Below are 28,000 nucleotides of genomic sequence, written 5' to 3' on the forward strand. Positions count from 1 at the left end.
AGCCGGCGGAGGGATCCGTGGGGGCGGTGCTGCGGCCGGGATCACCTTGGCGGCGCGGGGCGGCCACGCGCAGAGGAGCGGCGGCTCTCGGGCAGGACGGGTGCGGGGCGTGGCGGCGGGAGCAGCACCAGGAGGTAACGGCGGCCCCGGACAGGGAAAGAAGAGGCGGCGGGCGGGTACCGGGGGCCGCCGCCATCTCCGGTGCCCGTGGGTCCCCGTGCCGAGGCGGGGGCCTCCCCGCGGGGCCGGCCACTAGGGGGGAGCGGCCGCTGAGGGGAGCGGGGCCGCTGAGGGGAGCGGCCGTTAGTGGGGAGCGGTCCCTGAGGGGCCGCTGAGGGGTGCGGGCGGCCCCGCGTGTCCCCGGAGGGGTGCCCGGCCTTGCGCCGCCGCCCCGAGCCGCTCCCTGCCCCCGGGCGCTGAGGCAGAGGCGCGGCAGCGCTCGTGTCGGCGGCCCCGGGCCCTTCCCGCTGCCCCCCCCCCAGGCCGGGGGCTCCGGGGGCCGCTTCGCAGCGGGTTTGGGGCCGGGGGGGCGGGGATGGGGCGGGGGGGGAGGAGGGGGCGGGCCGCGGGAGCCCCTCGGCTGCCTCCCCCGAGCAGTAAAAGCAGCAGCCGAGGTCTGAAACGTGCTTTGTTCCGGCCTCGGCGCTACCCATCCGGCAGGCCCGGGGATGCGTCCGGGGGAGCCCCCGGGATGTCGGTGACTAACGCGCCGGGAAGCGGCCGCCCCCCGCTGCCAGGACGGCTCCTGACGGCGGCTGGCACCGGCGCCCGAAGGCTGGGCTGGGCGGCGCGGAGCTGCTCTGCTGAACTCAGTGCCTCCGGGGAAGCTCCGGGGCCGGTTGTGCAACCCCAAGGGCTGAACTGAAAAACCCCACCGTCGTAAGCACGTTTTTGTGCCCCGTTTCCGAAGCAGGACTTAAGTGAAAGTATCTCTAGGAAGAAGCCCGCACGTGGTGCTGCGAGAGCGCTAGGTGTGCTCGAGGGAGGGACAGCCCTGCGGTTGCGGTTCGGTGGCCCCATGTGCCGTGCTGCTGCGGCCGGGTTAAAAACCATCTTTTCTTTCAGCACAGGGCGCTCTGCTGCTGGCCAGGTGTTGGACGCCGTGATTCAGGGCAAAACCCTCCCCAGAAACTTTGCTTTCACTCGAAAGCACGCTTCCTGCTGCTGGCAGAGACCGCAGTGCCGCATCCGGGCCTCCCACCGGAGCCGTCTGTTTTTTCTCCAACTAAACACACGTTTTATTAAAACCTTTAATTTATTGCCGTTAGCCGGAGCGCCGCGAAGCCGGCGTTAATTCCCCTTCTGTGCCCCGAGCTGGTAATTCAATTTAACACAGACAAAATGTTCCTCCGGCTGAGCAGGCGGGATGGGCCACGTGCTAATCCTTTATCTCCCTGCGTCCCTGGCCGGGGCTGTCCCTGAGGGCAGCCGGTGGCTGCTGGGAGGGGGCCGGGGCGGCTGCAGCATGCTGTGATGGCCGGCACGTAGGGAATGGGGCTGCAGTACCCTGCTGCCGCCGCTGCCAGACCCTGCGCACAACATCTCCATCCCCAGGCTGCTCACGCGGTTGGGCAGCGTGTGGCTGGGGGAGCTCAGTTTCCACCCCCAACTATGCATAAATTTAAAGGAAAAAAGGCCTTTTTTTGTAGTGTTATAAAGATCTCCACTTGATAGCGGGGAGGTTTGGTTTGTGCTGGTGTGGCTGGAGGGCTGCTTGGCCTGTGCTGGAGCACCGCAAGGTGAAGTTGGTAGGTGTGTTTGCTCCGGCTGTATCCTCTAGATAAGTTCTTCCTTGTCACCAGCAAACACCTGATAATCACTGATAGTACTGATTTATTTTACTTAAGCCTGCTGTGTACCTTTGCCCTCCGGGGAAGGCAGGCGCAGCCAAGCCGTATGTGGCTCTGACAGCTCACCCACTGGCACACAAGGAAAGCGCCGGTGTCACCCAGCACTGTTGGGGTGAGCACGTCCTCCCCAGTCCCAGCAACCAGTTTACTGCAGCCCAAGCCATGGGAGAGCTGCGGGCGTGCTTGGGGTCGCAGCCGGTCTCCAAAAGCCTCGCATTTTGGGAGGCATCCCACAGTTGCGTAAGGATGTGGCGTGGCATCCTGCTGCAGCTGGGAGTTGTCCTTCCCTCCCTGGAAGAGGAGCTGACCCTGTTAAAAGCCTGTTTTGCAACAGAATTTTATTTTTATTGCAGCTGAGACCCTGAAGCAGGGAACCATCGTTGCCCGGCGTTGCGGTGGTTAACGCCGGCCGTGCAAAGTCACACTTCCCTCTGTTGCAGGCTGAGATAACAGCGAAGGGGGTTGCAGCAGCGGGGATTGCCGCTCTGCGCAGCCTCTGCTTTCTTCCTCCCCCGGGGCAGGGCTGGAGATGCCGTAGACGTAACGTTTCTTGCTGCCGACCGCAGGATGAGGCGGCTCGACTTAGTCACCTTGCTGCTGAAACCGGTCACGCCGACCTCAAACGGTCCCGGCTTTCTAGAACGTTCAACGGCAAGGGAGACGCCAGCCATCTTTAGTGCACCCTGCCTGAAGCACAGACAGCTCGCAATCAGCGTGGGGATTTATGAGTTGTGCCCCGAGGAAGGAAATGAGATTTATCCAGGGAATCAGGCTTTGCAGGGTATTACTTTCCCCCTTCCTAGCTCCGCTCAGACTGAGTGCACAGTGCCTTCAGGTGTCCGTGAAGTCCTGCTTTCCCATTACTTTTATGAAATGCCAGACATTCCTGCCAGTTTTATAAAACTGGTCCTTCCAGGAGAATTCAGTAGGCGCTTTGTGAACGCGTGGTAAAGGGAGGCAGGAGGAAGTAGAAGAACAAGAAGCTTGCTGGTAGCAGGCAGATGAGTTTTTTGGTTTTCTTTTTTGCTGCTGCTTTTCTTGTCTCCCCCTCAGACAAGGCCACAGCACCGCAGTTTTTCTGATCTCCCTGGGTTTGCAGGAAAATCTTGGAAAGGGGATTCTGACTCAAGGCAATTTCACTTTCCCTTTTAGTAAATTTGTAGAGCCTTTGGGGGTTAAAAAATTAGCATTACAAATGGCTCGAGTGGGTGGGGGACTTCCAGGAGACAGGAGCCGCTTATGAAATAGCGAGGCAGAGCTCCTCTGCGTGTTCTCAAAGTTGCACCAGTGGTGCTCTGGCTGCAGCCTCTGTCTCATCTTCCTCCACATCCTCTTCGGAGGTGCGTGGAGGCCGTTTCCCAGCAGAGCCTCTTAGCTCGTGCTTGGTGCTGTCAGACAGGTGCTCCGGGATGCGGCAGCAGCAGTTAGAGGGCTGAAACACAGTGTTCAGGTCTGACCAGCGGGCATTCCCGTAATAACGTGACTTTGTCGAGGCTTTTTATGTGGGCAGCCTTTCTTGTTCTGACTGCAGTGAATCAGCAGCTTCTGGCAGGGCTGAGGTGAAGGACGCTTGCCAGGACAAATTATGGTTTTTGCTGGCCTGTCTCCTCGCTCCGTTCGGCGAGGCGATGAGGCGAGGGTGACTCAGGGCTGCCTGCGAGAGGATCCGCACGTAGGTGGGGAGGGAGGGAGGGTCTGGCAGCACAGCGCCGGAGCGGGCAGGCGCGGCGGGGTCTCGGGGGACCTCCCTGCCCCTGCGTTAGAAGCACGGTTTCATTCTTCTGCAGAGCTGTCAGCTTCCTAGCGCTCTGCTTCAAAGCTGGAGGCCCTGGGCTAGCTGGCATGCACAGCGAGCACCATTTTGTGTGCTCGGGGCAGGCAGAAAACCCCATGTTGCTTAACGAAACCTCGCATCACACGTTTGCTGACAGCTTTTTGAATGCAGAGGTGGTGAAATACTTCTGCAGGTGATAGCACCAGCAAAGGAAGCAGCTGAGCCTTGCCCAGCCAGAGGGTAGGAGTGCAGCCAGGCCGTCTTTTACCTGGGTGTAAAAGCAGAAGGAAGATGGGAGGTAGAAGAGGACACGGTTGTGAACGGGGTGCCCCCCCATCACAGTAGACATCTGTGAGATTCATTTTTGCTTTCTTATGGGATGGGGATCTTCCCCACTCTTCTGGGGATGCTGTTGTCCTGTACAAGTGAGCAGGCGGAGCTCACAGTTTGTTATCCCAAAAAAAAAAAAAGTCTCGAGCCCTGCGGTGGCTTTCTGCCACCCTGGGTGAGGGTGAACATAGGGGGTGGGAGCAGCCATGTTGTGTCTTTGGTTTGAAGAGAGACCTTGAGGAGGATGTTAAAGGAATCTTCAGTCCTTTCCATGTTCTCTGCCACGGTGTTGTGTTTAATCAACTCAAGTCTACTTATCTGTGCAGGCTACAGGACGGGTGTTAAGCTTAGGTGGACCCCGCTGTGATTAGGTGCATCCCTGCAGAAGATTGCCTGCGTAGAGCACGTCTGCGGCCGCGCTAGCAGCGAGCTGCTGTGGCCACACTTGGGACAGGCACCGCAGTCGAGGCTTGTAGGAGAGAGGACTTGAGAGCTGGGAGGGAGGAGGCAGAACGCTGCCTGTGTGCTGAAGTGCTTGAATTTTGTTGCGTTGTGTAGCTCCAGGGGAAGACTGGCAATGAAGAGAAGCTATGAAGGGAACTTCTGCATAGAAGGCAGGTGAGCTTTGGGTGGTCTATGTGGGGAATGACATTTGAATAGAAGTGTGTCTTGCCTGTATCCGAGACTCTCAAGTAGGAACATAAAGATAGTATGACCCAGTAGCAGCTTTCTTGTTACCTCCATATTCATCACGTGGGTGTGTTGGTGTCTCTGCTTGACGAGCAAGCGTGGGTGATCCCTAAACCTGGCAAGGCTTCCTTCTCTTCCAGACACAAGACTCCAGTAACGATGTCGAAGCACCACGATGCGGGGACTGCTTTCATCCAGACGCAGCAGCTGCACGCTGCCATGGCGGACACCTTCCTGGAGCACATGTGCCGCCTGGACATCGACTCCGAGCCAACCATTGCGAGGAACACCGGCATCATCTGTACCATCGGTAGGTGGTTCCTAGATAACAGGGAGCTGCAGCTCTCCGCAGCAATTAAGCTGCGAACCCCTGTGCTGGTGAAACTTGCTGCGGAAATTGTGGGACGACTTGAGCCTTCATCCCTTGCCAAGGCTGGCTCCGTGTGTTGAAACAGCACGACTTTCCCATGCCTGCCCAACCCGTAGTATTGCTAGGAGTGGATCCAGTAGCCAGGGAAGTCTGGACTGGTTGGGTTCAAATGCACTCCCAAAGGCAAGTTAAAACAATACTTGCTGCTGTAGAAATGAGCTGTTCCGGCGTTGAGCAAGTCTGTATCCACCATACCTTACTTATCCCTTCCACATGAAACGGTCTTGACGTCTGTGGGTTATCTCATTATTATATTTTTCTTTTTTTTTTTTTTTACAGAGTTAATATTCTAACTGCTTCCTTCTTCCAGGCCCAGCCTCCCGCTCCGTGGAGAAGCTGAAGGAAATGATTAAATCTGGAATGAATGTTGCCCGCCTCAACTTCTCTCACGGCACCCACGAGGTAAGGGTGGCGGTTGAGCTGATGCTGCCCTGAGCAGGCCCTTACGTGTGTCTGCTGACCCCTTCCCTCGTGGAAGAGGATACAAAGGGAAGCCCAGCCTGTTCCAGAGCAGCCATAGTCATGAGGCAAGACAAGACTGAGCTCTGCCTTTGGGGAAAGCATGCCAGATGTAAATACTGAGCCTGTGAGACTGCTAGTAACACCTTAGTGCGCTTTCCAAGCCCTTTTGGAAGCAGATCAGGTTGGTTCCACACCCTTCTGTGCACCCACCTGTACCCGGGAGCCAGGTAGCTGATGTTAGAGACGTGTGTGCCAGCTGCTCGCCGTGAGGTCCTTCACTTCTTCCTCATGCTCTGCTGCTCACTTCACAAGGCTGCTGCTCCCCAGTTAATTGCGGAAGCTGAGAGCTATTTCACGGTGCTGGGCACCTCAGCAGGAGTACACAACTGTCCTGTTGATCTTGCTTTACTGCTGGGGGCTTTGCAAGCGGGTGATCAATGAGTGACCTTGTCTCAAAAGAAAACTATTAGCAGTTTGAAGTCACAACTGTGCCTATTTGGAAGAGTTGAACTCCTGGGTTTGCTTGGCTAACCAGCTGCTCAGGTTATGCTCCTGGTGGTCATGGGGCTAGCACCACGGTACGCGGGTCTTGGGGCGATAAACTTATAAGAATAAGGTCAAAAGAAATCAACACTGAGGACGACGAGCCCTTATTGATAAAAATAGATGAGATCCTTAGCGATGCTGGGGGAGCCAAGGATCCCATTCCAGCTTGCCTCGAATGCTGCCCTGAGTGTTGAGGCTGCGTTTTTACGCTGGCTGCCCTCCAGCTTTCAAAATGTCAAACAGTAACCAAGTGACAGCTGTAGGTGGCTTTGCTTACTGAACCAGGAGCTTCGAGGTGCGTAATAGCTCGGCCTGTCACCCTTGTGGCCTTTAAAGGCCACAGGGCACTGTAGAAACCAAAAGGTCTGGTGCTTAGCTGTGGACAGCCGTCGGACCTTGACTCGATTAAATACCGAATTTTCACACAGTGCTGCCACTGTGGCTTGTGTGCTTGTTAGCTGGGGTGAAGGACAGGGAGTGTGGCTTGCTTTTGGGTGAAGGACAGGGAGCGTGGCTTGGTTTTGGGTGAAGTCCCTTCTAATTGTGTGTTTCGTACAGATGAGGTTAGGTGACAGCAGTTTGTCTTGCTGTCATCTCTTGTTTAGTCTGACTGTCAAGTGTAGCCAGGCTAAGTCTGTGTTCCCTGCTGCTTCCTCTGAAGCACTCCATTCTCCAGTGAAGGCAGGGTTTTTATGTGCTGCATGTGTTTCAGTTATAGTGTTTACCCTAAAACACTCAATAAGGCTTGAATTACCAACTTAAAGCCCCAGCACCTGGCAGCAGTTGTTTTATAGAGGAAGTTGGCTTTTACTTCATCTGTCTGCATTCCTGTTTGGCGTACGTCATTCTTCAGGAAGTCAGCCTCCCTAGGAGGCAGTCATTGATCTGTATCAAAAATAAATAAATTCCAGGTGACTAGGGCCAGATAAACCTAATGGCTCTGTTCAGGCGCATTTCCTGTCCTGCGTCTCTATAGGCTGTGGCATATGGAAGGATCAGGGGCCTCCTCAGTCTCAGCTTGCACGCTTGATCAGTAAATACCTTAATTTTTCCTTCCTCTAAAGAGTTAGCTGCGGCATATCTCTGGCCGAGGGCATGCAGCCCAACTTGAGCACAGTCTGTTCCTGTTCCTTGCTGGTGCTGGATTCTGGTCCCGAGGCCGAGCACGAGGCAGGTTATTATGGGGGCAGTCGCACGTTTCCGGGTGAGCCAGGCCATGCACTGTCAGCCCGTGGCACGGAGAGGGGAAAGGACATTTCTTATCTTCAAAAGTTGTCAAGTGTTGCATCACTTTGTCAAGGTTATCTCTAATATTGTTTAAACTAGAAAGTAAATTGACCTGCTGATCATCTGAAGCTCATTCAAGGTAATTGAGATGGGAATTTCCCCGCAAAAGTGTCTGAAACCAGCAGTATTAGCAGGATGTGAGCACGTGAAAGGGTTTTGAAGCCTGGTGCACGGTGCTGGAGTCCTGAACTTCCGCCTGCGATTGCTTTAGCTCCTGAAATATAATTGGATAATATCCTCTGAGTAAATCCCTTATCTGTACAGGAGATTTAAGCCAGAGCTGTAAAAACTAAAAACGTTTGTCCATCTGCCTGACAGTGGAATCCTAGACCCGGTCATGCTGCTGTTCTGCCACGTTGAATGGTAGCTTGGGCGGTTTTTGGGGTACACAGTGGTAGAGTAGAAGTGAGGTTAAAGTTTCCATCTCTTTTCCTTGCCAGTATCATGAGGGCACAATCAAGAACGTGCGAGAAGCTACAGAGAGCTTCGCCTCTGATCCGATCACCTACAGACCTGTGGCTATTGCACTGGATACCAAGGGACCTGAAATCCGAACTGGACTCATCAAGGGAGTAAGTTGATTTTTTTCCACCCTTTTCAGTGCATAAGACTACATAATGTTGTTCCTGTGTCCTGCTTTCCCCAGACAAATGACGTTTTGTGAGAACAAAGTAACTGTGTGCATTATCTGGCATTTGTACCAAAAGTTAAGATGAACTGCTGCAAGCTGGGAGGCAGTTGGGTGCCTGTTTGTGCTGGTTTTGCTGAAAATGTGTGTTTTGACACAGAGTGGCACAGCAGAAGTGGAACTCAAGAAGGGTGCAGCTCTTAAAGTGACCCTGGATGATGCCTTCATGGAGAAATGCGATGAGAACGTGCTGTGGCTGGACTACAAGAATCTCACCAAAGTTGTAGATGTTGGCAGCAAAATCTACGTGGATGATGGTCTCATTTCCTTGCTGGTTAAGGAGAAAGGTGTGTAACAGCCCTTCCAGGATTTGCCAGCTCTGCTTGTTTGCTCATTCCTAAGAACATCTTTGTGACTTTTCTTTCAGCAACTGTTGTTTAACTTGCAGTTTTCCATTAAAGAAAGGAACACTTTGCTGCCAGACTTAATGCTGTAGCAAGACTTTGAGCAAAACTATCTCTACTTCAATTGTAGCAAGCTCTCAGTCACTAACTTGAGCAGGGTTTCACCAGACTGATCTAAAACTCTCTTCAGAGGTGTGGGGGGTGTACCTGTGCTTGTAACCTACACCTGTTCAGGCAGGCTATTTCATTCTTTTTATGCAGGATTTAATATTTTATAACATAAACCCCAAGTTTTGTAGCTAGAGATGGAACTAGCTTTAGTGGTAATGTTGGGGCAAGGTGAGTTCCACGCCACTCCCTTGGTGGTGGTGCATAAACTGTTTCAGCGTGGAGGTGTTGCCTCCAATCCCAGAGGGTGCAGGAGTGGGGAGGTGAGGCTCTCGGGTACTCGGTTTGATGTTACGGGGTGCCTACATGCAGAAATGCAGCCTGGCAGCCCTTCAGGGAGGCAGCCCCACTCCTGCATGGAACAAATGGCGTCTTCCCCCAGAGCAGCATAGAAGTGGTTTTAAACTGGTCTGCTGTGCTTCTCTGGGTGAATTGCAAGTTCGTGTGTTACACGAGCCCACTGAAGAGAAGCACTGGTGTGCATTCATCGCATCGATGCTGTTAGTGGTGCTGTTCTCAGGCAGGTGGTGGTGTGGGAGCTGGCAGCGGGGAGCTTGCTGGTAAACGCTGACTGTGGGAGCACTTCTGTTCCAGGCAAGGACTATGTCATGACCGAGATCGAGAACGGTGGCATGCTTGGCAGCAAGAAGGGCGTGAACCTCCCTGGTGCTGCGGTCGACCTGCCTGCCGTCTCTGAAAAGGACATTCAGGACCTGAAATTCGGTGTGGAGCAGAACGTGGACATGGTGTTTGCATCCTTCATCCGTAAAGCTGCTGATGTCCATGCTGTCAGGAAGGTGCTAGGGGAAAAGGGAAAGAACATCAAGATCATCAGCAAGATTGAGAACCACGAGGGTGTGCGCAGGTGAGCGATCAACTCATGCTCCTCCTGATGGGTTTTTTTGTATAGCTTTGTAAACTATCTATGTCCTATGGTCTTGTTTTTTTCCCTCTTACTGCGGTGTTACAGGGTACCAAAATGGCACCTGGAAGGGCAGAGTGCCCATGGCATTGCAGTGCACTGCGCTCTAGAGCAGTGCTCCCTTTCAGAAGGGGGAGGACAGAGCAGGCAGTCTGCCCTCAGGACAAAAGGGATAACGAACCTCTTCTCTTGCTGCCAGGTTTGATGAGATCATGGAGGCCAGCGATGGCATTATGGTGGCCCGTGGTGACCTGGGAATTGAGATCCCTGCTGAGAAAGTTTTCCTTGCCCAGAAGATGATGATTGGGCGCTGCAACAGGGCTGGCAAACCCATCATTTGTGCCACTCAGGTACTTGAAACATAAAGCTAGCTCGTAACTGCCAGAGTGTCTGTGGGTCTGGCAGGGCATGAGTGTCAGTAGCTGTCACCCCGTGCTGTGGGGGGCACGCTGGGGGCACGTCCTCGATGGCATTTGGTAGAGGATGAGGAACCAAGAGCAAAGAGGCATTGCAGTGGCTGAATAGCTCAACTTGAGGCACTTGTTCAGAGATTTGTTATCTGTCCCAGTAAGGTCACAGGGACTCTTGCAAGGGACATGGCAACTCTGAGCAAGTTGCACCCACACTGCTGCATCAGAAGGAAATGGGGGAGGGAAGTCAACTTAGCCTGGGAGCTGCCACTCCTCAGCTTTATGTATTCCAGTAGGGATCATGAACAAATATTTTTCAGACAGTTTTCAGGTGCTGGCAGGGCTCACTTCTGAGCTGTGCTTCCTCTGTGCACACTGCAGCGGGGGTAAAGCTGAGCACCTGAGGAAGACACGAGCTGGCCAGCCTGTGATACAGCAATATGTGGAGTTGCACCAGCTTCTGGGAGAAGGGTAGGAAGAGCTCTGCTCAGGAAGCAGTCTGATTTCATGCTTTAGTATGGGTGCTGACATTATCAGCTGTACTAAGGTTGAGCCTTTACATACCCTGTATTAAAAAAAAAAAAACATCCTGTGTTAGATGAAAATTACTTTAGTTGGTGCAGACCTGCTGTTGACCTGGTTTTAGATGAAAAAACAACAAACCACAACCCCAAAACAAACCTCCTCGATGCCATCAGTCAAGTGTCTAGTGAAAAAGCAGCTGATTCCTTTCGTGGTGCCCTGACTTCGGGTTTTTTCTCCTGCAGATGCTGGAAAGCATGATCAAGAAACCTCGCCCAACCCGTGCCGAGGGCAGTGACGTTGCCAACGCTGTCCTGGACGGAGCGGACTGCATCATGCTGTCCGGAGAGACCGCCAAGGGAGACTACCCGCTGGAGGCTGTGCGCATGCAGCACGCTGTGAGTAGCGCTCTGGGTGGGAGCCCAGCCCGCAGGTGGAGGTGACAGCACGCTGTCTTTGATCTGAGCCTGCATCTGAAGATCTAAACATGTCTCGTGCTAGGTGGCAGCACCTAGCAGCATAAACCAGTCATTTTTTGGTTCATGCTCCCTCTATGGGGTTTCCTTTACTGTAGCATGGTCCTGAGGGGCCTGAAACCTCACAAGGTGTGCTGCATGCTATTGCCAGGCAGAGCTGAGCACTGCTTTGCAGTGCTCTGAGTTCTAAAATTTTCCTAATGCTAATTTTGACTTAATGCCAAGGTCAAGTTTTTTTGCTGTTACCTTGGTATAGGTTTCTTCAAAGGCCCTCTTCCTTTTAGTGTATTAAATTCCTTAAACTTCTCCAAGGTCAGGAAGCTCCTTAAGCAGTTTATCTCTAGATACTGAAAAGTATCAGCTAACTCCTCTGGGTTGTGGGAGGGAACGAGGGAGGCTGGTGAGTCTGATTTACAGCACTGTTGTTGCATTTGGCACCTGGTGCTTTTGGTGGGGGTGTTTGTTGCATGACTACTGACAGCACCGTATTTTTACATGCCTGAACTGCCAGAAACCTCTGCTCTGCTTCAAGTTCACCCAGCTTGTGTTTCAGTTGATAAAAAGCGTGATGCCAAGCATCTAGAGATACTGGTTCTCCCCAGTTACCAGGGCTGTGAATCACAGCAGCTTCACCTGCAGTTCAGGTTATATAGATGAATAAACCGAGCGACTGTTTGTGTTTGCAGTGCGTTACCTAAATGCCTTTTATCTGGCCAGTATGGAGTGGTGTTCTTTGCACATGGCAGATGCAAAATATGACCTGATGATCACCGGGCAGTGACTGCTGGCTTACAAGCCAAATTCTAACCTAAAAAGTTCCTCAGTTTTTCACCCCGAAATTGTGGTGGCTGACTTCCTACAAAGATTTGGAAACTTGCTACAGCAAATTGTGGCATTAAAGCTTCAGCACAGGCAGGTTGTGCTGTGCCTGTAGTCTGAGCCCAGTACCCACTGCCTGTGCTTCCCTCTTCTCTGGACCCAGGAGTAACAGTGTTCGTTCTGCCAGGCCCCCGGAGAAATACAGAAGGTTTTTACCCTAATATTTCTATCTGAAGTGGCCAGGCAGTCACAGTGCAGAGAGAGCACCTTGCCTCAGGCATGGAGCAGCTCTTGTATATGTTGTCTGGTCTCAGGCTGGTCTAGGCTCATGGTTTGCTTACCCAGCCCTGCCACAGGAGTATTTCAGGTAAAGCTTTCTCCCTAAGGAGATGCAGACCACAAACATGGGCTGTGACACTGAGAACAAGCAGCGTCTGCTTTGTAGTGCCATTGCACCTCTGTCTCAGTGACTTGACCTGTCTATGCCAGTGGTTTGTGGGGTTGCTGCAGTGGTTTCAAGTAGCAATCGCTTTCCAGCCAGCTTCCCAGAAGTGAGCTTCCTGTTCCCTGACTGGCATCTCTGTGACAAAAACAATTGCCTTGAGTTTGGTAGCAAGTTTCCAAATATTGGGCAGGCCGTTTCCTACTTCTGGGAGTGGGCTTCCTTCCAATTCCAGTTCATGATCCACGATTGCCTTAGTCTTCAAGTGCTGCCCTGGCCATTTGACAGGACCAGGGTGTACAGGGTGCTTCTCTCCTTCCACTTCTCCCACTTCTACCCACTATCTCTGCCCGCATGCCAACTGCAAACCCTGTAGCCATTTCCATGCAAATAGAGCCAGCTGTGGTGTGAAGAATTGCTGTGCCCTTCTGTAGCCATTGTCAGAGCAGGAACACGTACACACGTATTCTGACTCCGCAAACGGGGGATGTAGGCTTCCTGCTGAACTCAGGCTCACTCTGCATGTTGTGCAAAGCTGCCTGCCTCTGGACCAGGAGCTGACGACGTACTGCCTGGCTGCCAGCGCTTGTGTTTGGAGTAAGTGTTGTGAGGTGGACACGCACGTTTCATTTATCTGACAGAAGCGTGAAGCCGGCAGTAACAAAACTGACCACTTCAGTCCTGGTGTTGGCACTGCACTCCTGTTCTGCCAGTCACGTGTGCAGTTATATTTAGCCATAAGACACTTAACTGCTTTGGCTTAAACTGATATCTGTGGAAGAGGGATAATTCTCAGCATCATGAAAAGTAATCCATTAACACTAGAGTAGCAAAATTCTTATTTGGAAGGGGTCTAACTACAAAGCTTTCATGACAATGGCACTACAGTCTCTGCTTAAACATCAACTTGTCATGCTTTGTGTAGCAGCTGTTCAGCTTTGGGAGTAACTGAATGAAGTTGTCCTTGAAAAGATGATCAGCCTTTGCATGCTTTTCTAGTCTCTGCAAGCCTTCTTTATCGGGTTGTCAAGGGCAAGTGCAGCCTTCTGAGATGAGAGTTGTCCTTAAATGTGAGCAGTTCTCAGCACAGCGGGATGAATGAGTTACAGAGCTTGTTGCAAATGCGTGGTCGGTGACCAGAAAGCCCTTCTTTGTGTACCTCTGGTCTGAATCTGGCACTGCACAAACACCCCAGCATATGCTGTGTGACAGCCCTGTAAGGAAGGCTTGTTTCTGTTGTTCCTCTCTTACTGGAAGAAGTTGGTATAGCACTCAGAGGTGAAACTTCATTGGCTCTGAAACTAAACAAAGGTGGGAGGGAGCCCATCTCCCCTTTCTGGGGGTGAGGTAGGAAACAAGTTGCTCACCTGTTGGCTCAGAGTATGAAGGGGGCATGAACAGCTTCAGAGAGTACTTTAAAGGCATTGTGGGCAAGGAAGTAAAACAAGCACCTGCAACAAAGTGTTTTCTGAACTGGCTTGCTCTGGTCCTTGAGAAGCGATCTGCATTTGGTTGCTCTGAAAGGACTCCAAATTACAGCCAGAATGCCACCTTCGAAATGCCTGCCTAGCTCACGGGGGCCCCCGGATAAATGGTGTGGTGGAGCAGCCTGTGCAGCCCTGGTGTGGTAGACAGTTGCATTCAACTAGCTCACAACCTGAGAGCCAATGAGCGTTTCACAGCCTGTCCTTTAGTATCCTCTTGCATGCATTACTATGAAAATCAAGTAAATTAACGTGATCTCATGTTACTCTGGTCTACCTTTCCTTTTCTTTCCTCTTTTCTCCTCCCTTCTTACTTGGGCCTGCAGATCGCTCGTGAGGCTGAGGCCGCAATGTTTCATCGTCAGCTGTTCGAAGAAATTTTCCGCCTCAATGTAAACAACAGGGACCCTGCTGATGCCATGGCAGTAGGCGCAGTGGAGGCTTCTTTTAAGTGCTTAGCTGCAGCTCTGATAGTTCTGACCGAGTCCGGCAGGTAGGGCTCAGAGAGGGGAGAGGTTTAGGCTCTGTAAGATAACTGACGCTCATTCCCAGCATGTGGGTTAGGTGCTCAGAGTGCCAACACGTGCTTTGTGACAGTTGTTTCAGGAAATAAAATCACGCTCCATGCTAACACTGCAAACATTCAGCAAGCAGCATGCAGCTCTGTGTCAGCTGCGCATACCCGCAGGGCAGGACTCAGGTAGGTAGGAGCAGAGCACGAGTGCCTGGCAGTTGGGCATGGATGTCACCTGAGTGTGGGATCAGCGGGGTGAGGTGCCTCCAATCCAGAAGAGAAATCTTGAGAATCAAAGGGTTCCTTTGCTGGGGTGGTGACCCCATCACCATGGCGCAGAGCTGAATTTGGCTAATTGGCGACTCTTCTGAACATCAGCAGCTGGCAGCATTCGCTTGCTGACAGCACCTCACCTTCCCCTGTGCTGTCCTGAGTGACTGACGTGAGTGTTGTCTTCCCGAACGCGTGTTGCTCTTGTAGATTGCCCGCGAGGCCGAGGCCGCCATCTTTCACAGGCAGTTGTTTGAGGAACTGCGTCGTCTGACCTCCCTGAACTGCGATCCCACTGAGGCCGCTGCTGTTGGCGCTGTGGAAGCGTCCTTCAAGTGCTGCAGCGGGGCCATTATTGTCCTCACCAAGTCTGGAAGGTAGGAGGCGACAGGTTCCCTCAGGTCACACGGACTTCGTGACCGGGTGGGGGAAGGAGACCTGCAAAAAGAGCTCTTTGAAAGCCCAGAGCTGTAACGGTGAAGCTTGGGTTTTGGCAGCGACTCAGAGCCCGGGCTGCCTGTCTGCAGTGCCAGTTCCTCGGGAGATGGGCAGACATCTCAGACATCTGCACGTACGCAAGCACCGAGTTGCTGAGCCTGCCCCTGCCAGCGTGGCACCAGCACCAGGCCCTGCCTCCTCTTCCTGTTCTGCACGGCATCTCTGCCAGCAGTGCTGGCTGGAAGAGTAGAGGGAAAATAAGTGTTGCAGCTTCATTCAAACATCTTAGCAAGGAAAGCAAGGAATCGTCAACTTAGCTGTAAGACAGAAGTTCAGCAGAGGCAGATTTTTATTATTATTTTTTTAATCAAGGCCTTAGCCTTTCATTGTGTCGTCCAAACTAGACGTCCCTTGCTGAACCTTCCGGGCATCAGCACAGCTTGCCTAAGCCCTGGGGTGAAGAGGGAATGTGAAAGTGTTGCAAGTTTCCTTCCTCATGCCTGCCTGCGAGTAGCCTCGCTGAAAGAGGCGGGCACCCAGCAGCCAAGTGCCTGCCTGCACTGTGAGGTTAGCTCAGCGCCTTGGCTGCAGGTGAGCTGCATAGCTGGGGATTTCTGTCCAGCGATGGTGACAACTGCTGTGTAGAGACTCGCTCTTCCAGTTGTGGAGAGGAAGCAAAGTAGAGAGCCGCAGCCTTGCTGCGATCAGCTCTTCCATCTAGAGGAACCAGGCTGCCCCATGTTCAAAGCGTGTTGGACCGTAAGTCTCAGGCTGCTTTCTGGAAGAGTCTGAATTTGGAACAGAACTAGTGCTGCGGCAGAGACGTGACAGTGTGCATGCTGGGCACGGTCTACCTGAAGAACCAGACCATCAGTGAATCCTCCACGTAAATTTACAGCTTAAAATGATTTGAAGTAGCTGCTTTCTGGAGAGATGAGGAACGACTGAGTTTCTGGATACTCCTGTACTTCTAAAGTTTCTTTGTAAAAGGTTCCAGTCTTACACTTGACCTTTTTGAAAAGACTTGAACTCTGATATTTGAATATTTTTAGCCTTGGATTCTGTTACAGCTTTTGAGTACCTGAGTCCCGTAGAGCTACTGGGCAGCTCCGTGGTCAGTGTGGGAAGGATTGTCTGAGAGCTGGCACGTGTGACTGGGCGCTTCAAGCAGGCTGCTGCCTATTTCCAAGCAGCGGTCTTTGAATCAGAGTGTTGCTGAGCTTGGCTCTGGGAAACGAGGTCGCAAAAACTAGCAAAGCTGCTGGCATGCTTGTCAGAACCATGGAGCTCTAAATGTCCTGGCCTTGCAGCTTTAACCTCATTTTTTTGCAGGTGCCTTCTGTAAGCAAGCAGTGTCGGAGGGGCGAGCTGCTGTCCCCGCCCAGAGCGTGCTGCTCGCCATGTTAAGGCATCGGCGTCCCCACCCGGGGGTGGCAGCAGTTCCTCTTGGAGAGGAGCCTGGTGGCTGCCTGGCTCCCCCGGCGTATGGGGCCCCCATTTTGGGATGAGAGGCACTTGTCTGCATGGCTTCCAGAGGGGAATGGCTTTGTTTCTGGCTGGGTGGGAGTACAAATGTACGGGGTTGTACATTGGCTGCCACTCCTCTGGGATCAAGCGATCGGTGTAGTTAAACCCGTTTCTGGGGCAGCTCTGCTTTTCCCTGACACAGTTTCCCCTGTAGCGATGCTTCTGAAAGCATCCTCCCTGGCAAGCTCTGGATAGCCCTGCTGGCGCAGGCGCTCGCCATCCCATAAAGCGGGAGCTCATCAAAACAGCAGGAACTTGCAGGGACCCCACTGAGATGCCAAGGGCTGCTTGCAGAGGCCGGAATAAATGGCTCCTAGCCACCTTTACATAGCAACCGAGACAAATAAGCGCTTGTTTTCAGGACCAAAACGTGCAGATGGCACTGCCGGAACTTGGTGCTGAGGCCATCTCCCTCCCCAAGACTGGAATAGGGTCTGTTGCCTTCTGGTGTTGATCCACCCAGTTGCTAAATTTGGAATTCACTTGAGCATCAAGCTCTGTTGGTAGAGCTTGGCTCTTGCGAAACACTGTGCCAGCATCCCCCTGCTCATCCCCAGCATGGTTTTGGGGTTGCAAAGCCCTCAGAGGAGGTGCAGTTTGCTCCTGGTGCTGGAGTGGAGGTGCCCCTCGGGTTGTACAGGGGCTCCCTCAAGTGCTCTGGGACAGCTGTAATGCAATGCTTCACCTTGTGCCTGCTGTCCTTCCTTCCAGGTCAGCACACCTGGTGTCCCGGTACCGCCCGCGGGCTCCCATCATCGCTGTCACCCGCAATGACCAGACGGCGCGCCAGGCCCACCTCTACCGGGGCATCTTCCCCGTCCTGTGCAAAGAGCCGGCCCATGACGCCTGGGCAGAGGACGTGGATCTCCGCGTGAACCTGGGCATGAATGTTGGTGAGTGGCGCTGCTCCCACCTTGGCTTTTCTGGTCTGGGGTCGCCCTGAGCCCAGAAGGGGTGCTCTGGGAACCCTCATTTTGGGGAAGGCAGGCAGCTGCTGGTTGGGAGATGGGGGCCAGCGGTTGCATAAGCACACTGCATCTAACTGGGAAATGGGACGGGTTTCGTCACGGCAGCCTTTAAATAGCATCCAGCAGAGAACCAGGTTTATTTTAACAAGCACATGAAGGGGGGGTGATGCTCCCCTCGCTGCGAAGGAGCCCCTGAGCCCTGACATCTTCCTCCTCTCCTTCTCCCCTAGGCAAAGCGCGTGGATTCTTCAAGAGCGGCGACCTGGTGATCGTGCTGACCGGCTGGCGCCCCGGCTCTGGCTACACCAACACCATGCGGGTGGTGCCTGTTCCCTGAAGCGCTGCCTCAACCAGCACCGTCTTCCTTCCCCCCGCTCCCCCTCCCCGTGCATTAGGCCAGCAGTCGCTTGCGATGTTCTCCTTGTCTCTAGAGTTGGATTTAGGTTGCTCCACGCCACCGAGTGCAGCAGCAGGGGGAAGAAACCTTCCATCACTACCGATACTTGAAGTGTTTAGTTTTTTTCCACCCTCTCCCCGTAGTTTCTCTGTCGGAGCAGGTTCGGGAGGATCCTGCATGCTGATGGGACTCTGCTCCTCCACCTCCCCGTAGCCTAGTGCCTGTCCTCAGGGTGTGCCGTGCCTCTCCTTGCCCTCGTAGTGGGTGATGGGGAAGGGAACAGGCGCGGTGTGGTGAACGGTTCCGCTGTAACACTCCGCAACTCCCCCGCCTTGTGCCCGCAGCAGCACCTCATGTGGTTTGGTCCCCGTGTGCGCGGGGTCCGGGTGGCCTCGGCACACCCCGACCCCGTGCTCGGGGCACGCTGCTATTTGTCCCCGTGGGGGGACTCGAGGCTGCAGCGGGCTCGTGGGCGCGCTTCCCTCGCCGTGTCGCAGCCGTGCGTGTCGTCGCCTTCCCCCGAGTCTCTCCCTGCCCGCGTGTCCGGGCGCTGCGCACTCCCGCGGGTGTACGGGGCCGCGGGGCGCCGCGCGCGTCAATAAAGAGCTGAGCACCCCTGCACGGCCCGGCTGCTGCTGCTGCGCGCGGGGCGGGGCGGGCCCTTTAAGGGGCGGGGCGTGGGGCGGAGGGGGCGGGGCCTACGCTAGAAGGGGGCGGGGCCGTAGCAGGCTCCTCCTCCCTGCCCCGAGGGGGCGGAGCGCGCGCGTGAGGCGATGCGGGGCGGCGGCGCGGGGCGGCGGCCAATGGGGGCGCGGGGCGGGGGCGGGGCGGAGCGGCGGGCGGCCAATGGGCGGGCGGCGTGGCGCCGCGAGGCAGCGACGGCGCCGGGCAGCGCGGGGCGGCCGCGCAGGTGGGGGCCGGGGCCGGGGGGCGCTGAGAGGGGCGGGGGGGGCGCGGCGGGGGCCGGGGTCCCGCGGGGCCGCGCTCGTCCCGGTGCGGTGCCCGGTCCCGGTCCCGGCGCCCCTTCCCTTCCCCGGGCGGGCGGGCCCCGGTGCCGCGGCCCCCCGCAGCGCTCAGCGCCTCCCCCCGCAGCGCCGCGCCCATGCACGAGAAGGCGGCGCCCCCGCGGAGCCCCGAGCCCATGCCCGGCCGCCACAAGCTGGAGGCAGCGCGCGGCCACCGGAGCCTGGAGTCCCTCGACGGCAGGTGAGGGCCGGGGGGCGCGGACGGCTCCTGCGGCCCCCCCCCCCCCTTCCCGGGGAGCGAGGCTGTGGCAGCCGCGGCCCCGTCCCCGTAAGGCCGCTGGGCTCAGCGCACGGGGCCCGGCCCCTCCCCGTGCCCCCCAGCCTCCGGGGGCGGGCGGCAGCCCCGCGGCTCCCCGCTCACCCGGCTCTCGTCTTGTCGCGCAGCCTCGAAGCCCTGAAGGACGAGGACATCAAGAAATGCCCCCGGGAGGCGGTAAGTCGGGGCACAGCCCCCCGTGCCCGCCGCGGGGCCGGAGGTGCCCCACGCAGCAGAGCCAGACCCGCGGCACCGCCCCGCACCCCGCACCGCTGCCTTCCCGAGCTCGGTCCCTGCAGGCCCGGCTCCTGCCCCGGCCTGCTCCCCGCTGACGAAGCCAGCCCCGCGCTCCCACCTCCCGCACCTGCAGGCGCGGAGGCTGGCGGCTCCCCACCCGCGGCCATCTGGGCCCTCTGCGTCATGCCTGCCCCGTGCCCCTCGCCGGCAGCCCCGGCTCCGGCTGCTTGCCGCGTCGCAGAGCGCGAGCGTGCCAGAGGAGAGGAGCCTGCGGGGCCTCGGGCTTCGCCCTGGGCTGCGGGAGCTGAAGGTGAAGCAGCAGCGGCCTGGGTCAGGGGGAGCCGGCGGCCGTTTCGTGTCTGTGTGCGACCCACGACCTGCCCTGCAAATGTTTTGGGGGTTTTCTCTCCAGAGCAAAGGAGGAAGCCGAAAGTTTGACTGTAAGCGAATCAATTTACTTCCAGTTGAGCCTTTTTGGCTGCTCAAATCGCATCTGAGGTAGAACTTTTCACTCACTGACAAAAGCAATTCAGGAAGAGACAGGAGTGGAGGAGACCTCTCCCTGCTGGGCTTTGCGGCTCTGAAAGCAATTCAGGGAGGACCTGACCAGCGGACGGAGCCCTGTCCCCACGCAGCAGCTCCCCAGACAGACCCCGCTCTGCGTGCTCGGACCAGGGCAGTCCTTGGCCGTGGGACCATGGTGGCAAAGCCGAACCCGCTCCAGCTGGCGGCGTGACGCAGGAGATCATCCCGGGTAATCCAAAGCTTCCGTACGAGCAGGCGGACATCTGGAGCGGCAGCAGACCCGTGCCCAGGAGAAGCTCTTTAACGTAGCAGGAGCCTGGGGCTGGCACCCGGGCTGCCCCGCGTGGCGGGGTATCGCTGCGTCGGGAAGGGGCTGGCATGGAGAAATTCCTCTTCCCCCACACAACGAGCCGCCCCTGCTTGCTCCTGATCCCGTCGTTTATTTTTCATTTTTTGAGGGCCCGGGTGTGTTTTCTTCGGAAATGAGCCCAGCCTTGCTGGGAATTGACCCCTCCTTCGGCCTCGCTCGGGGGTTTCTCAGGAGAACAGGCGGCCTGTCCCACTTCTGCCTCGCCTCCTGCGCTTGGCAGGGAGCAGGCGCGTTGCTGCCCGCGCCCGGCGAGGACGTTCCTCATCCCGCTGCGCCGGAGCGGATATATTTAGCAAAATATTTTGCCGATTATTCAGAGGCATCTGGGAGGATTCTGAGTGCCGGGCAGGCCGCCAGGCAGCTGGGTGCTTCTCCTGAGATGGCAACGGGTTTGTGCTGGGACTGGAGGTGCTTTGTGGGCTGAAGAGACGTCCAGGGGTGGCTTGGTCCCCTTTGTCCCCCCTAAAAGCCCTGAGAAGCTCCCACCGATGTTCACCACCAGCCTGGCGGCTCTCTGGAGGGTGCCTAAGCCGCCCCCAGGTGATGCTGAGCCTTGATCCTCTTAAAACCCAGCTCATCCAGTGACAAGGTGCGCGGGGCGGGGGTGACCTTGTCGCAGGAGGGCTGTGCTGGATTTCTCCGTGTCCTGGGAAAGCATCTTTTCCCTCGTGCATTTGCCCTGGATTTCAGCTGTGCCGGCGGAGGGACAGGGGTGAAAATCTGCCCGCACAGCCTTGGAGGAGCAATTGAGCGGATGTAACGTGAAGAGCTGAACTTCCGCTGTGCATTTACCTGGCGTTCAGCGTTATTTAACCGCCGTGTCAAGGCGCAAACCGCTGCCGAGCCGCACATCGAGGAGGCACCGGGACTATAAATAGCGGGATGGCGCGGCGCGACGGGCGCAAAGCAAGTGTCGTCGCCGTGCCCAGCATTGGGGGAGAGCTGGCGGAAGGAGAGAGAATCCGCTGGGCAAAATAAATGGGCTGCAGATGAGCCCAGCAGAAAACTATCCTAGCAGAAACTTGGGCGTCTCCTTAGATAAACGCTTGGTGGAAATGTTTTCGGGAGGGCGGTGTTTGCTGTTGCAGACCCTCCTGAGCCCCTTGTCCCCGTGGTGCCGGGTCCCGATGTCCCCAGCATGGGTACATTTGCAGCAGGGTGGTTTTGGGTTTCCTCATCATCGGGTAATTTTGCTCTGCTCTCTTTCCAGGCCGCCAGCAAGTACAACTCGCAGTACCACAAGCTGTTCAAGGACATCCCGACGGAGGAGAGCGTGCTGAAAGGTGGGCAGCGCGGCGAGGGGAGGGCAGCGAGGGGCCGACGGGGTCTGGCACCCGGCCTGACCCTGCTCTGCCTTGCAGTTTGCTCCTGTGCGCTCCAGAGGGACATCCTCATCCAGGGACGGCTTTACATCTCCCCCAACTGGCTCTGCTTCTATGCGAACCTTTTCGGGAAGGACATCAAGGTAATGCTGTGCATGGGTGCAGGGTGCCCTGCGTGTCCCTCGCCCCGTCCCAAACAGCTCTTGTGGCAGCCTGCTTATCCCTTCCCACACCCAAGTGCCACTGGAATTGCCTTCAGAAGCCTCCGATGCAACGGGGAGAGCTGCTTGCATCGAGTGTGGCTCTGCCTCTTCCGATAACCTGCAGGATCCGCCTCGGGAAAACAAATATTGGTTTGGTGTAAAATTCCCCAATGCAAAACCTCATAAAAGCCGCAACGGTGTCTGAAGGAAGATCAAAGGTTTCCAGAGGATTCGTGGGGAGATTTGAATCTCTTTTCACTTTTCTGCTTGATTTACATTCTGACATTTCCCAGTTAACGTTGTGGCTGACGGGGATCTTTGGGAGAAATGACTTCCTTTAAAGCTGGGCTGAAGAACTGAATTATTTACATTGGCAGCTTTAAACAAATATATCTGATGGAAGTGAGGTGCTGCACTTCCAAAGCTAAGCACGTTTCGATGAAGTTATTCTGCCACAGATTGCAGCTTGCCTTGTTTTTAACCCTGCTTACAGGAACTCTTGCAATGAGCCTTAAGGACTTGCTGTGTTTGTGTTGGGTGATGGTTTCCCCGCGTCCTCGCTGTTTTCATCAAGCAGAGATCGACTCCACGCTGAGCTTAACATTGGGGGGTTGCCATGACCTTTAGTGAAGACAAACCCATCTCGGGGAAACGCTAAATCCCCTCGCCCTGTGTTTTCCCCTCCAGGTGGTCATCCCGGTGGTCTCCGTCCAGCTCATCAAAAAGCACAAGACGGCGCGGCTGCTGCCCAACGGCCTGGCCATCACCACCACCGCCAGCAGGAAGGTAACGCGGCCCTCCCCGGGGATCCCTGCGGCATTTATGGGGGGACGAAGGTCTCGCATCGCTGGCTGAAGCCGCGGGCTGTTTAGGGAGTGAGCGCAGCTCTTTGTGCTGGCAGCTGGCCAGGGCAAACACTGCAGCTCTGCTTTTGTTCCTGAATTTCACTTTGTTTCTGGCTGAAGCAAACCCCAAGCAAAACCCGGCCGAGCCTGGCAGATCCTTGCCAGGCTTGAGTAAAACCTTTAAACTTCTTAAACCCGAGGAGGGGATAGGGTTTGGGCCACAATACAACCTAAGCTGGCGGAGAGCTTGGTTAATGGGCTGAGTCTGAGCTGTGGTTGAGCTTTTAAAATGCGCTGCTTGTTTTCTGCTGAAATGTGCTGACGTAGTCCTGCTCAGTGCTCCGAGTCCTTGCCTGCCAAGGCTGCTGCTCGTGGCAACGTTACGCGGATGGCATTTTAGCAGGGGGTAACACAGTGCAGGATTTGGGCATTTAAATCCATCTGCCCTTTGCAGCCGTCCTGGCTGCGCCGTGCATCCTGTGGGCTCTGCGTGTCGGACCAAGCCACGGTCTGGGGGATGCTTTTGGTCTCTCCTGACCCCGTTCTCCACCACGTCCTGCTCAGAGCCTGTGGGGACAGCAGCTGAGCAAAACTGGCCCTGAAAAATCTGCTCCGTGTTTTAGCAGGCAGCAAAAATAGCAGCTGAAAAACTCAGCAGGGAGATAAATACCTGGGGGAGGGCAGGGGGACGCAGCTCCTGAAGGGGGAAGATTCAAGGGCGGGACGTCTCTGCCTATCCCTGTCTTTGGAGCACTGGTGCTCCAGCAAACCCCTGGCAGCAGAAATTGTTCGGCCACGTCAGACCGCTTTTGGAGGAAGGATCAGACTCGGGGTGGTGGGAGACGTCTCCCAGCATCTTCTCTCTGTTTTTCAGTACATCTTTGTGTCGCTGATCTCCCGTGACAGCGTGTACGACGTGCTGCGGAGAGTCTGCACGCACCTGCAGGTACCCCATGCCACGCCGCGGCTCCGCGTCCCGCTGTCCCCGTCCTGCGTCTCAGTGTCGCGGTGGCTGTGTCCTGCTTTGGGACGTGCTGGTGAGCATCGCGGGGCCAGACCCACTCTCAGCATCCCAGCAGGACAGAGCCTGTCCCTGTCGCGTGGGTGTCACGGAGGTGTCCTGTCCCCGTGAGCCACCAGGGACCTGTTCTGGGTCACGGTTGAGTGGGGCAGAGCCCGCAGCGTTTCTCCTCTCGCTTTCCCAGGGTGTGTAGATGCTATATTTATAATCTGCTAGCAGTACTTGTTCTGCCAGTATGCGCATCGCTGACTTTTCCCCAGATCTTCTAAAGTTTGTGGGGGGTGGGAAATGCCATAAAGTAAAATAAAATTAAAAAAAAAAATCAGAATTAAAAAGCCTGCGGTGGGGAAGAAATCCATCAGTCCTCGGGCTGGAGGTGAGGATTACCACGAATCTCCTTCTCCCTGCCTTTGAAGTGCGTGGGAAGTGGTGCTGGAGCCATTCCTGCCCGGATGGGTGTCCCCTGGGTGTGCGGGGACAGCGATTTGGGTGACTCAGCCCCATCCCTGACCCAGTGGGACACAGCAGCTCTGCCCCCGAAACTCCTGCGTGGATATTTATCCAGTGGAAATACTGGTTTGCCATTAAGAAACATTTTACAGGTTGTGTGCTGCCAGAAGCTCAGTGCGATTTCCCAAATATGAGATTTCTCAGGGTAGCTTTTCACCTGGTGGATGAAAAGTTGTGAGAAACCTCGGTCAGAAACCCAGCTCTGTTCTAACATTCCTTTTTCCCCCTATTTGCTGGTTCATCCCCTCTGCCTGGCTGGGACCCTTTGCATTTCACTGTTTTTTGGGTTTTGGGTGTTGTGTTTTTGTTTTGTTTTGTTCTGTTTTTTTGAAATGTGAAGCAACTCCATCAGATGCTTGTAAGCTTTAAAGCAGCTCATCTTCATAGACTCGCTGGAACCAGTGAACCAGTCGAAAACCTCAAAATCTAATTTTGTAACTCCAGCTGGAGCAGGGAGAGGGGTGGCAGGCGGTAAGAGGAGGAAGGTGGGTCGTAACGCCCGTCTTGTTCTCCCTCCAGGTTTCGAGTAAGAAGAGCTTGAGCTTGAAGGAGTTCACGGAGGAGCCTGATGCCGTGTCCCTGGTAAGGCTTGGGGCTCACCCACGGCTCTGGCAGAGCCCAGGGCACTGCAGGAGCAATCTGTCGTGATGGGGCAGAAACAGCTTTAAAAAAAAACAAAAGAGTCAAGAGAAGGATTTGGGAAGTCTGCAGCAGAACGCCAGCCACCGGCACAGCCAGCCACTCCCTGGGGTTTGTTTATAGCCATAAAATTCTGACTGAAGTGCAAAACGCTTCTCAGCTCTCACTGCGACCTCTGAAACTGATGCAGCTCCCAGCTGAGAACACCGATAATACTTTGTGAATGTGATTGGATTACCCCGAAAAAAGAAAGTGTTTTATTTTCTGTTCTGGCTGGTCCTCAGGGAGCTGCTGGCTGGAAGTGCCCGGCGGCTGTGGCAGCGTTGTGCTGGTCCCGCGTGGCTTTGGGAGCACGGTGACACTGCTGTGAGCACCGAGCCATCGCGGGGCTGGGCAGCGATGGGGCTGCTGGTCCGAACCTTCGGCGTTGTACCCACACATGCTGGACCAGGAGGTGACAAGTGGGGTGTCTGCTGTGTCTTGGTGGCCCTGCTGCGTCCAAAAGCAAGGGCCGTGCTGGTCCCTGGCCCAGCAGGAGGCAGGCAAGGGGCTGCGACGTGAGAGGCAGGCTGGTGACAAGGACAAGGCGAGCTCCGAGCCAGGCGGTAGGCGAAGGGGACGAACCGTTTGCTGCCCTCCCCAGCGTCTCTTGGCACCGAATGCAGTTTTGGCTGGGAGTGGGTTTTCCGCTTAGCCTGGGATGAGCTGTGCAGCGTCTGTGTAATTTTTCTGTCAAAACATTTAGAAAGCGAGTGCGTTTCTGCGGCACGCAGCTTGAGAGGAGCTGTGGGCGCGCGGCGAGGTCTGGCAGGTGTGTGGTGGGCGAGAGCTCGGCTGGCAGCTTGGAGAGCAACGCGAAGGTCCTCGACTGCACTGGGGAACAGCCCTCGGGTGTTTTAAATGCAGGTTTAAAGGTGAGGGGAGTGCCGTGTCCTCTGCTGGACATGCTCAGGAGGCTGCTGTGGTGCCAGCAGCTCCCCAGTAAACATGGTGGAGATGTCCCAAAACTTTCCCTAGCCCAAGCTTGGGAAGTTCATCACTCCTTGGCGAGGCCACGGGTACGCAGCTGGGAGCTGCATCGAGCATCCCAGGGGTTGAAGGCGTTTTTCCAGGCGTGACTTGTGGCTGGCAGCAATCTCCTGGTGCTTCCAAGGGACCTTTGTCCCTGTGGAGGACATCACGGAGGACGTCACGATGATGCATTGGACGTGGTTGTGCTCAGTGGAGCTGCGTGAGGGTTCGGGTGTGAATCCGGCCCCCTCGGCACCGCCGGTTCCTCCCCACAGGAGGTGATCGTCCCCGAGGGCAAGTGGAGGAAGGTGTCGCCTGCGTCGCTCTCCCTGTCCCTGCCGGACGCTGACTACCAGTGCATCCACCGGGCCTCCGTCAGCAGCCTCAGCGCCAAGGAGAGCTTCACCTCCGAGGAGCCCCTGGCCTCAGGTGAGGGCTGCGCCCGGCTGGGGACGCGGCGTGGGAGGAGGCGCGGAAACTGACTCTCGGCTTGCGTTGCAGAAAGTGCAATAAACACGGAGGAGGAGCTGGAGGTGGAGCAGAGCTGCGTGGCGGAGCTGAGACCCTCCGACTACCAGCTCCTGAAGATCTTCATCGTGCTGTAAGCGTGCCGCGGGCGGCCGTGGTCTGGGGAGGGTGGGGCACGCAGGGTGTGCTTGAGCACTGGTGCTTGTTCTTCCTCTCCCAGGATCTGCCTCCTGGTCGTGTCCTCCTCCTACCTGGCGTTCCGCATTTTCCGCCTGGAGCAGCAGCTCTGCTCCCTGAACCGGGACTACCTCTCCCGCGGGCACAGGAGGTGAGGACCCTCGGGGCAGCGCGAGCGCCGCAGACGGGGTTGTTTTTGGGAGGCGGGTTGTGCTCACCCCATCTCACCCCGCTCTCTGCCTGCAGGTGACCGTCACCCCCAGCACAGGACGAGGACCAGACGGTAGCACTTTGTGTACAGGGCCAGCATGGCTGTGGCGTCCCTCCAGGGGGGACCGGTGCCGTCTTCCAGCCGAACCCCGCGACTCGCACGCGGCCCGGCTTCCCCTCAGCCGGTAAAACGGGACCAAACACCTCTCCTCCTGCCTCCTGCTCCCCGCAGGACTGCCCGGCCGGCTTGCGGCCGCGGGTGCCAACTCCCCCTACCACTACGAACCCCTTTCCTCCCCGCGACGCCGATGTGCCCTAGCACCGGATGATGGCTCGGGGAGGGAAGCGAGCCCCCCCTTAAGACTTGCTGCTAAAATGGTCACTGGTTTTTACTCCAGACGTGGGTTTTCGTGTTGAAAGATGACCTGAGGCTCACCGGGAGCCCTGTAAACATGGATGAGCTGCGTCTGCCCTGGGTGAAGCTCTGGGGCACGTGCAGCTGCACCGGCCTGTTTGTCCCTCTCTGTGAGCCCCTCCTGCAGCCCAGACACCGCGGGGATGGGGGCGCAGCCTGGGCTCCCCCCAGCCCCTTCTGTCCTGGAGTAAAGGGGCCTCTCGGGGCGCGCGGCCCCATGCAAAGCACTTTAGGGTCCTCCACAACAGGCGTCCTCTGCAGGGACCGTGCCTGGGAATGGTGCTGGACCAAGGGCTCGTTAGCCCCGCTCGCCTCGTTAAGATGTCCCAAAAGGCCTGGCTGTCACGGGTGAACAGCCGGGATGGCGACATGTCCCCTTCGTGTGTTAACCCTCGTCACTGCGCGGAACGAGCAGGATTTGTCTGAACCCTTCCCTTGTGTGGCGTGTCGGGAAGGCAGGGGATACCTGTGCGATTTCTTTGTGTTTTTTTTTTTTTGTTTTTCCTGTTTTTTGGGAACTAAAAGTGCTGATGGGGCCAAATCCCTGAGCCCTGGGGAAAGAGCTCGCTGCCTGGCTCAAGGCTGTGAAAGTATTTTAAATGAAATAAAACCACGATTTTCTAGCACTGCCGCGAGCATCCTTGTGTCGATGCTGGGGTTGGGGAAGGGCTGCGAGCCCCGGGGCGGGGTGCTCGGTGCTCCCGCGTGTTTGGGCTGTCCCAGGAGCTTTGGCTCATTGCTGACCGTGTCCCTTCTGTGCAAGGAGGGCGAGGACACGGCTTACATTTTGGTGTTGGGAGGAGGTCCTGGTTATCGTCCTCATGCCATGGCTTGGGACCGGTGGCATCCCTTTGGGTCAGCCCTAGCTGGGCCAGCCCTGGCAGACGTATCTTCAGCCCCAAACGTCACCGTGTGGGAGAGGCCAGGAGGTACACGGAGTGCTCTGGCACCGTTTGGGGGACGCTGGGATGTGCGTGGGGCGCTCAGTGCCATTTCTCCAGCGCCAGG

At 56.1% G+C, this 28,000-nt stretch overlaps 2 protein-coding genes across 7 annotated transcripts; both read left to right on the top strand.

The window, feature by feature from the left end:
* Positions 1 to 18,379, top strand: PKM (pyruvate kinase M1/2). Of its 4 annotated transcripts, none has more exons than XM_080607319.1 (12): positions 68 to 134; positions 4,513 to 4,572; positions 4,785 to 4,954; positions 5,385 to 5,476; positions 7,810 to 7,941; positions 8,158 to 8,344; positions 9,164 to 9,434; positions 9,691 to 9,841; positions 10,669 to 10,821; positions 13,971 to 14,137; positions 17,105 to 17,286; positions 17,592 to 18,379. In XM_080607319.1, the coding sequence occupies exons 2-12, from the start codon at positions 4,532 to 4,534 to the stop codon at positions 17,696 to 17,698; spliced, it is 1,653 nt and encodes a 550-aa protein (XP_080463445.1). In that variant the 5' UTR covers positions 68 to 134; positions 4,513 to 4,531; the 3' UTR covers positions 17,699 to 18,379. The 4 variants fall into 4 exon arrangements, with proteins under 4 accessions (XP_080463447.1, XP_080463446.1, XP_080463445.1 ...); XM_080607322.1 differs by lacking the exon at positions 13,971 to 14,137 and adding an exon at positions 14,639 to 14,805 and having other exon boundaries at positions 72 to 134; XM_080607321.1 differs by lacking the exon at positions 4,513 to 4,572 and having other exon boundaries at positions 1 to 134.
* A 190-nt stretch (positions 18,380 to 18,569) lies between these two features.
* On the top strand, positions 18,570 to 27,618 carry GRAMD2A (GRAM domain containing 2A; the record flags this gene model as incomplete). 3 transcript variants are annotated; one of them, XM_080607354.1, is made up of 12 exons in its annotated part: positions 18,570 to 18,668; positions 18,851 to 18,964; positions 19,168 to 19,216; positions 21,382 to 21,454; positions 21,533 to 21,636; positions 22,384 to 22,482; positions 23,416 to 23,487; positions 24,592 to 24,654; positions 25,998 to 26,151; positions 26,224 to 26,323; positions 26,411 to 26,518; positions 26,614 to 27,618. In XM_080607354.1, exons 2-12 carry the CDS (start codon positions 18,861 to 18,863, stop codon positions 26,615 to 26,617), a joined length of 930 nt encoding a protein of 309 aa, XP_080463480.1. In that variant the 5' UTR covers positions 18,570 to 18,668; positions 18,851 to 18,860. The 3 variants fall into 3 exon arrangements, with proteins under 3 accessions (XP_080463480.1, XP_080463482.1, XP_080463481.1); XM_080607356.1 differs by lacking the exon at positions 26,614 to 27,618 and having other exon boundaries at positions 26,411 to 26,522; XM_080607355.1 differs by lacking the exon at positions 18,570 to 18,668 and having other exon boundaries at positions 18,706 to 18,964.
* Positions 27,619 to 28,000: the final 382 nt, after the last annotated feature.

Source organism: Anser brachyrhynchus, assembly GCF_964034855.1.
Source record: "Anser brachyrhynchus genome assembly, chromosome: 11".
NCBI lineage: Eukaryota > Metazoa > Chordata > Aves > Anseriformes > Anatidae > Anser > Anser brachyrhynchus.

What these genes read in the sequence shown, in the direction of transcription:
- PKM (XM_080607319.1), top strand. Translation starts at nt 4,532, where the DNA reads ATGAAGAGAAGCTATGAAGGGAACTTCTGCATAGAAGGCAG. An exon ending in CTTGCTGGTTAAGGAGAAAG is followed by an intron (nt 8,345 to 9,163) that starts GTGTGTAACAGC and finishes CTTCTGTTCCAG; the next exon opens with GCAAGGACTATGTCATGACC. An exon ending in CCATCATTTGTGCCACTCAG is followed by an intron (nt 9,842 to 10,668) that starts GTACTTGAAACA and finishes TTTCTCCTGCAG; the next exon opens with ATGCTGGAAAGCATGATCAA.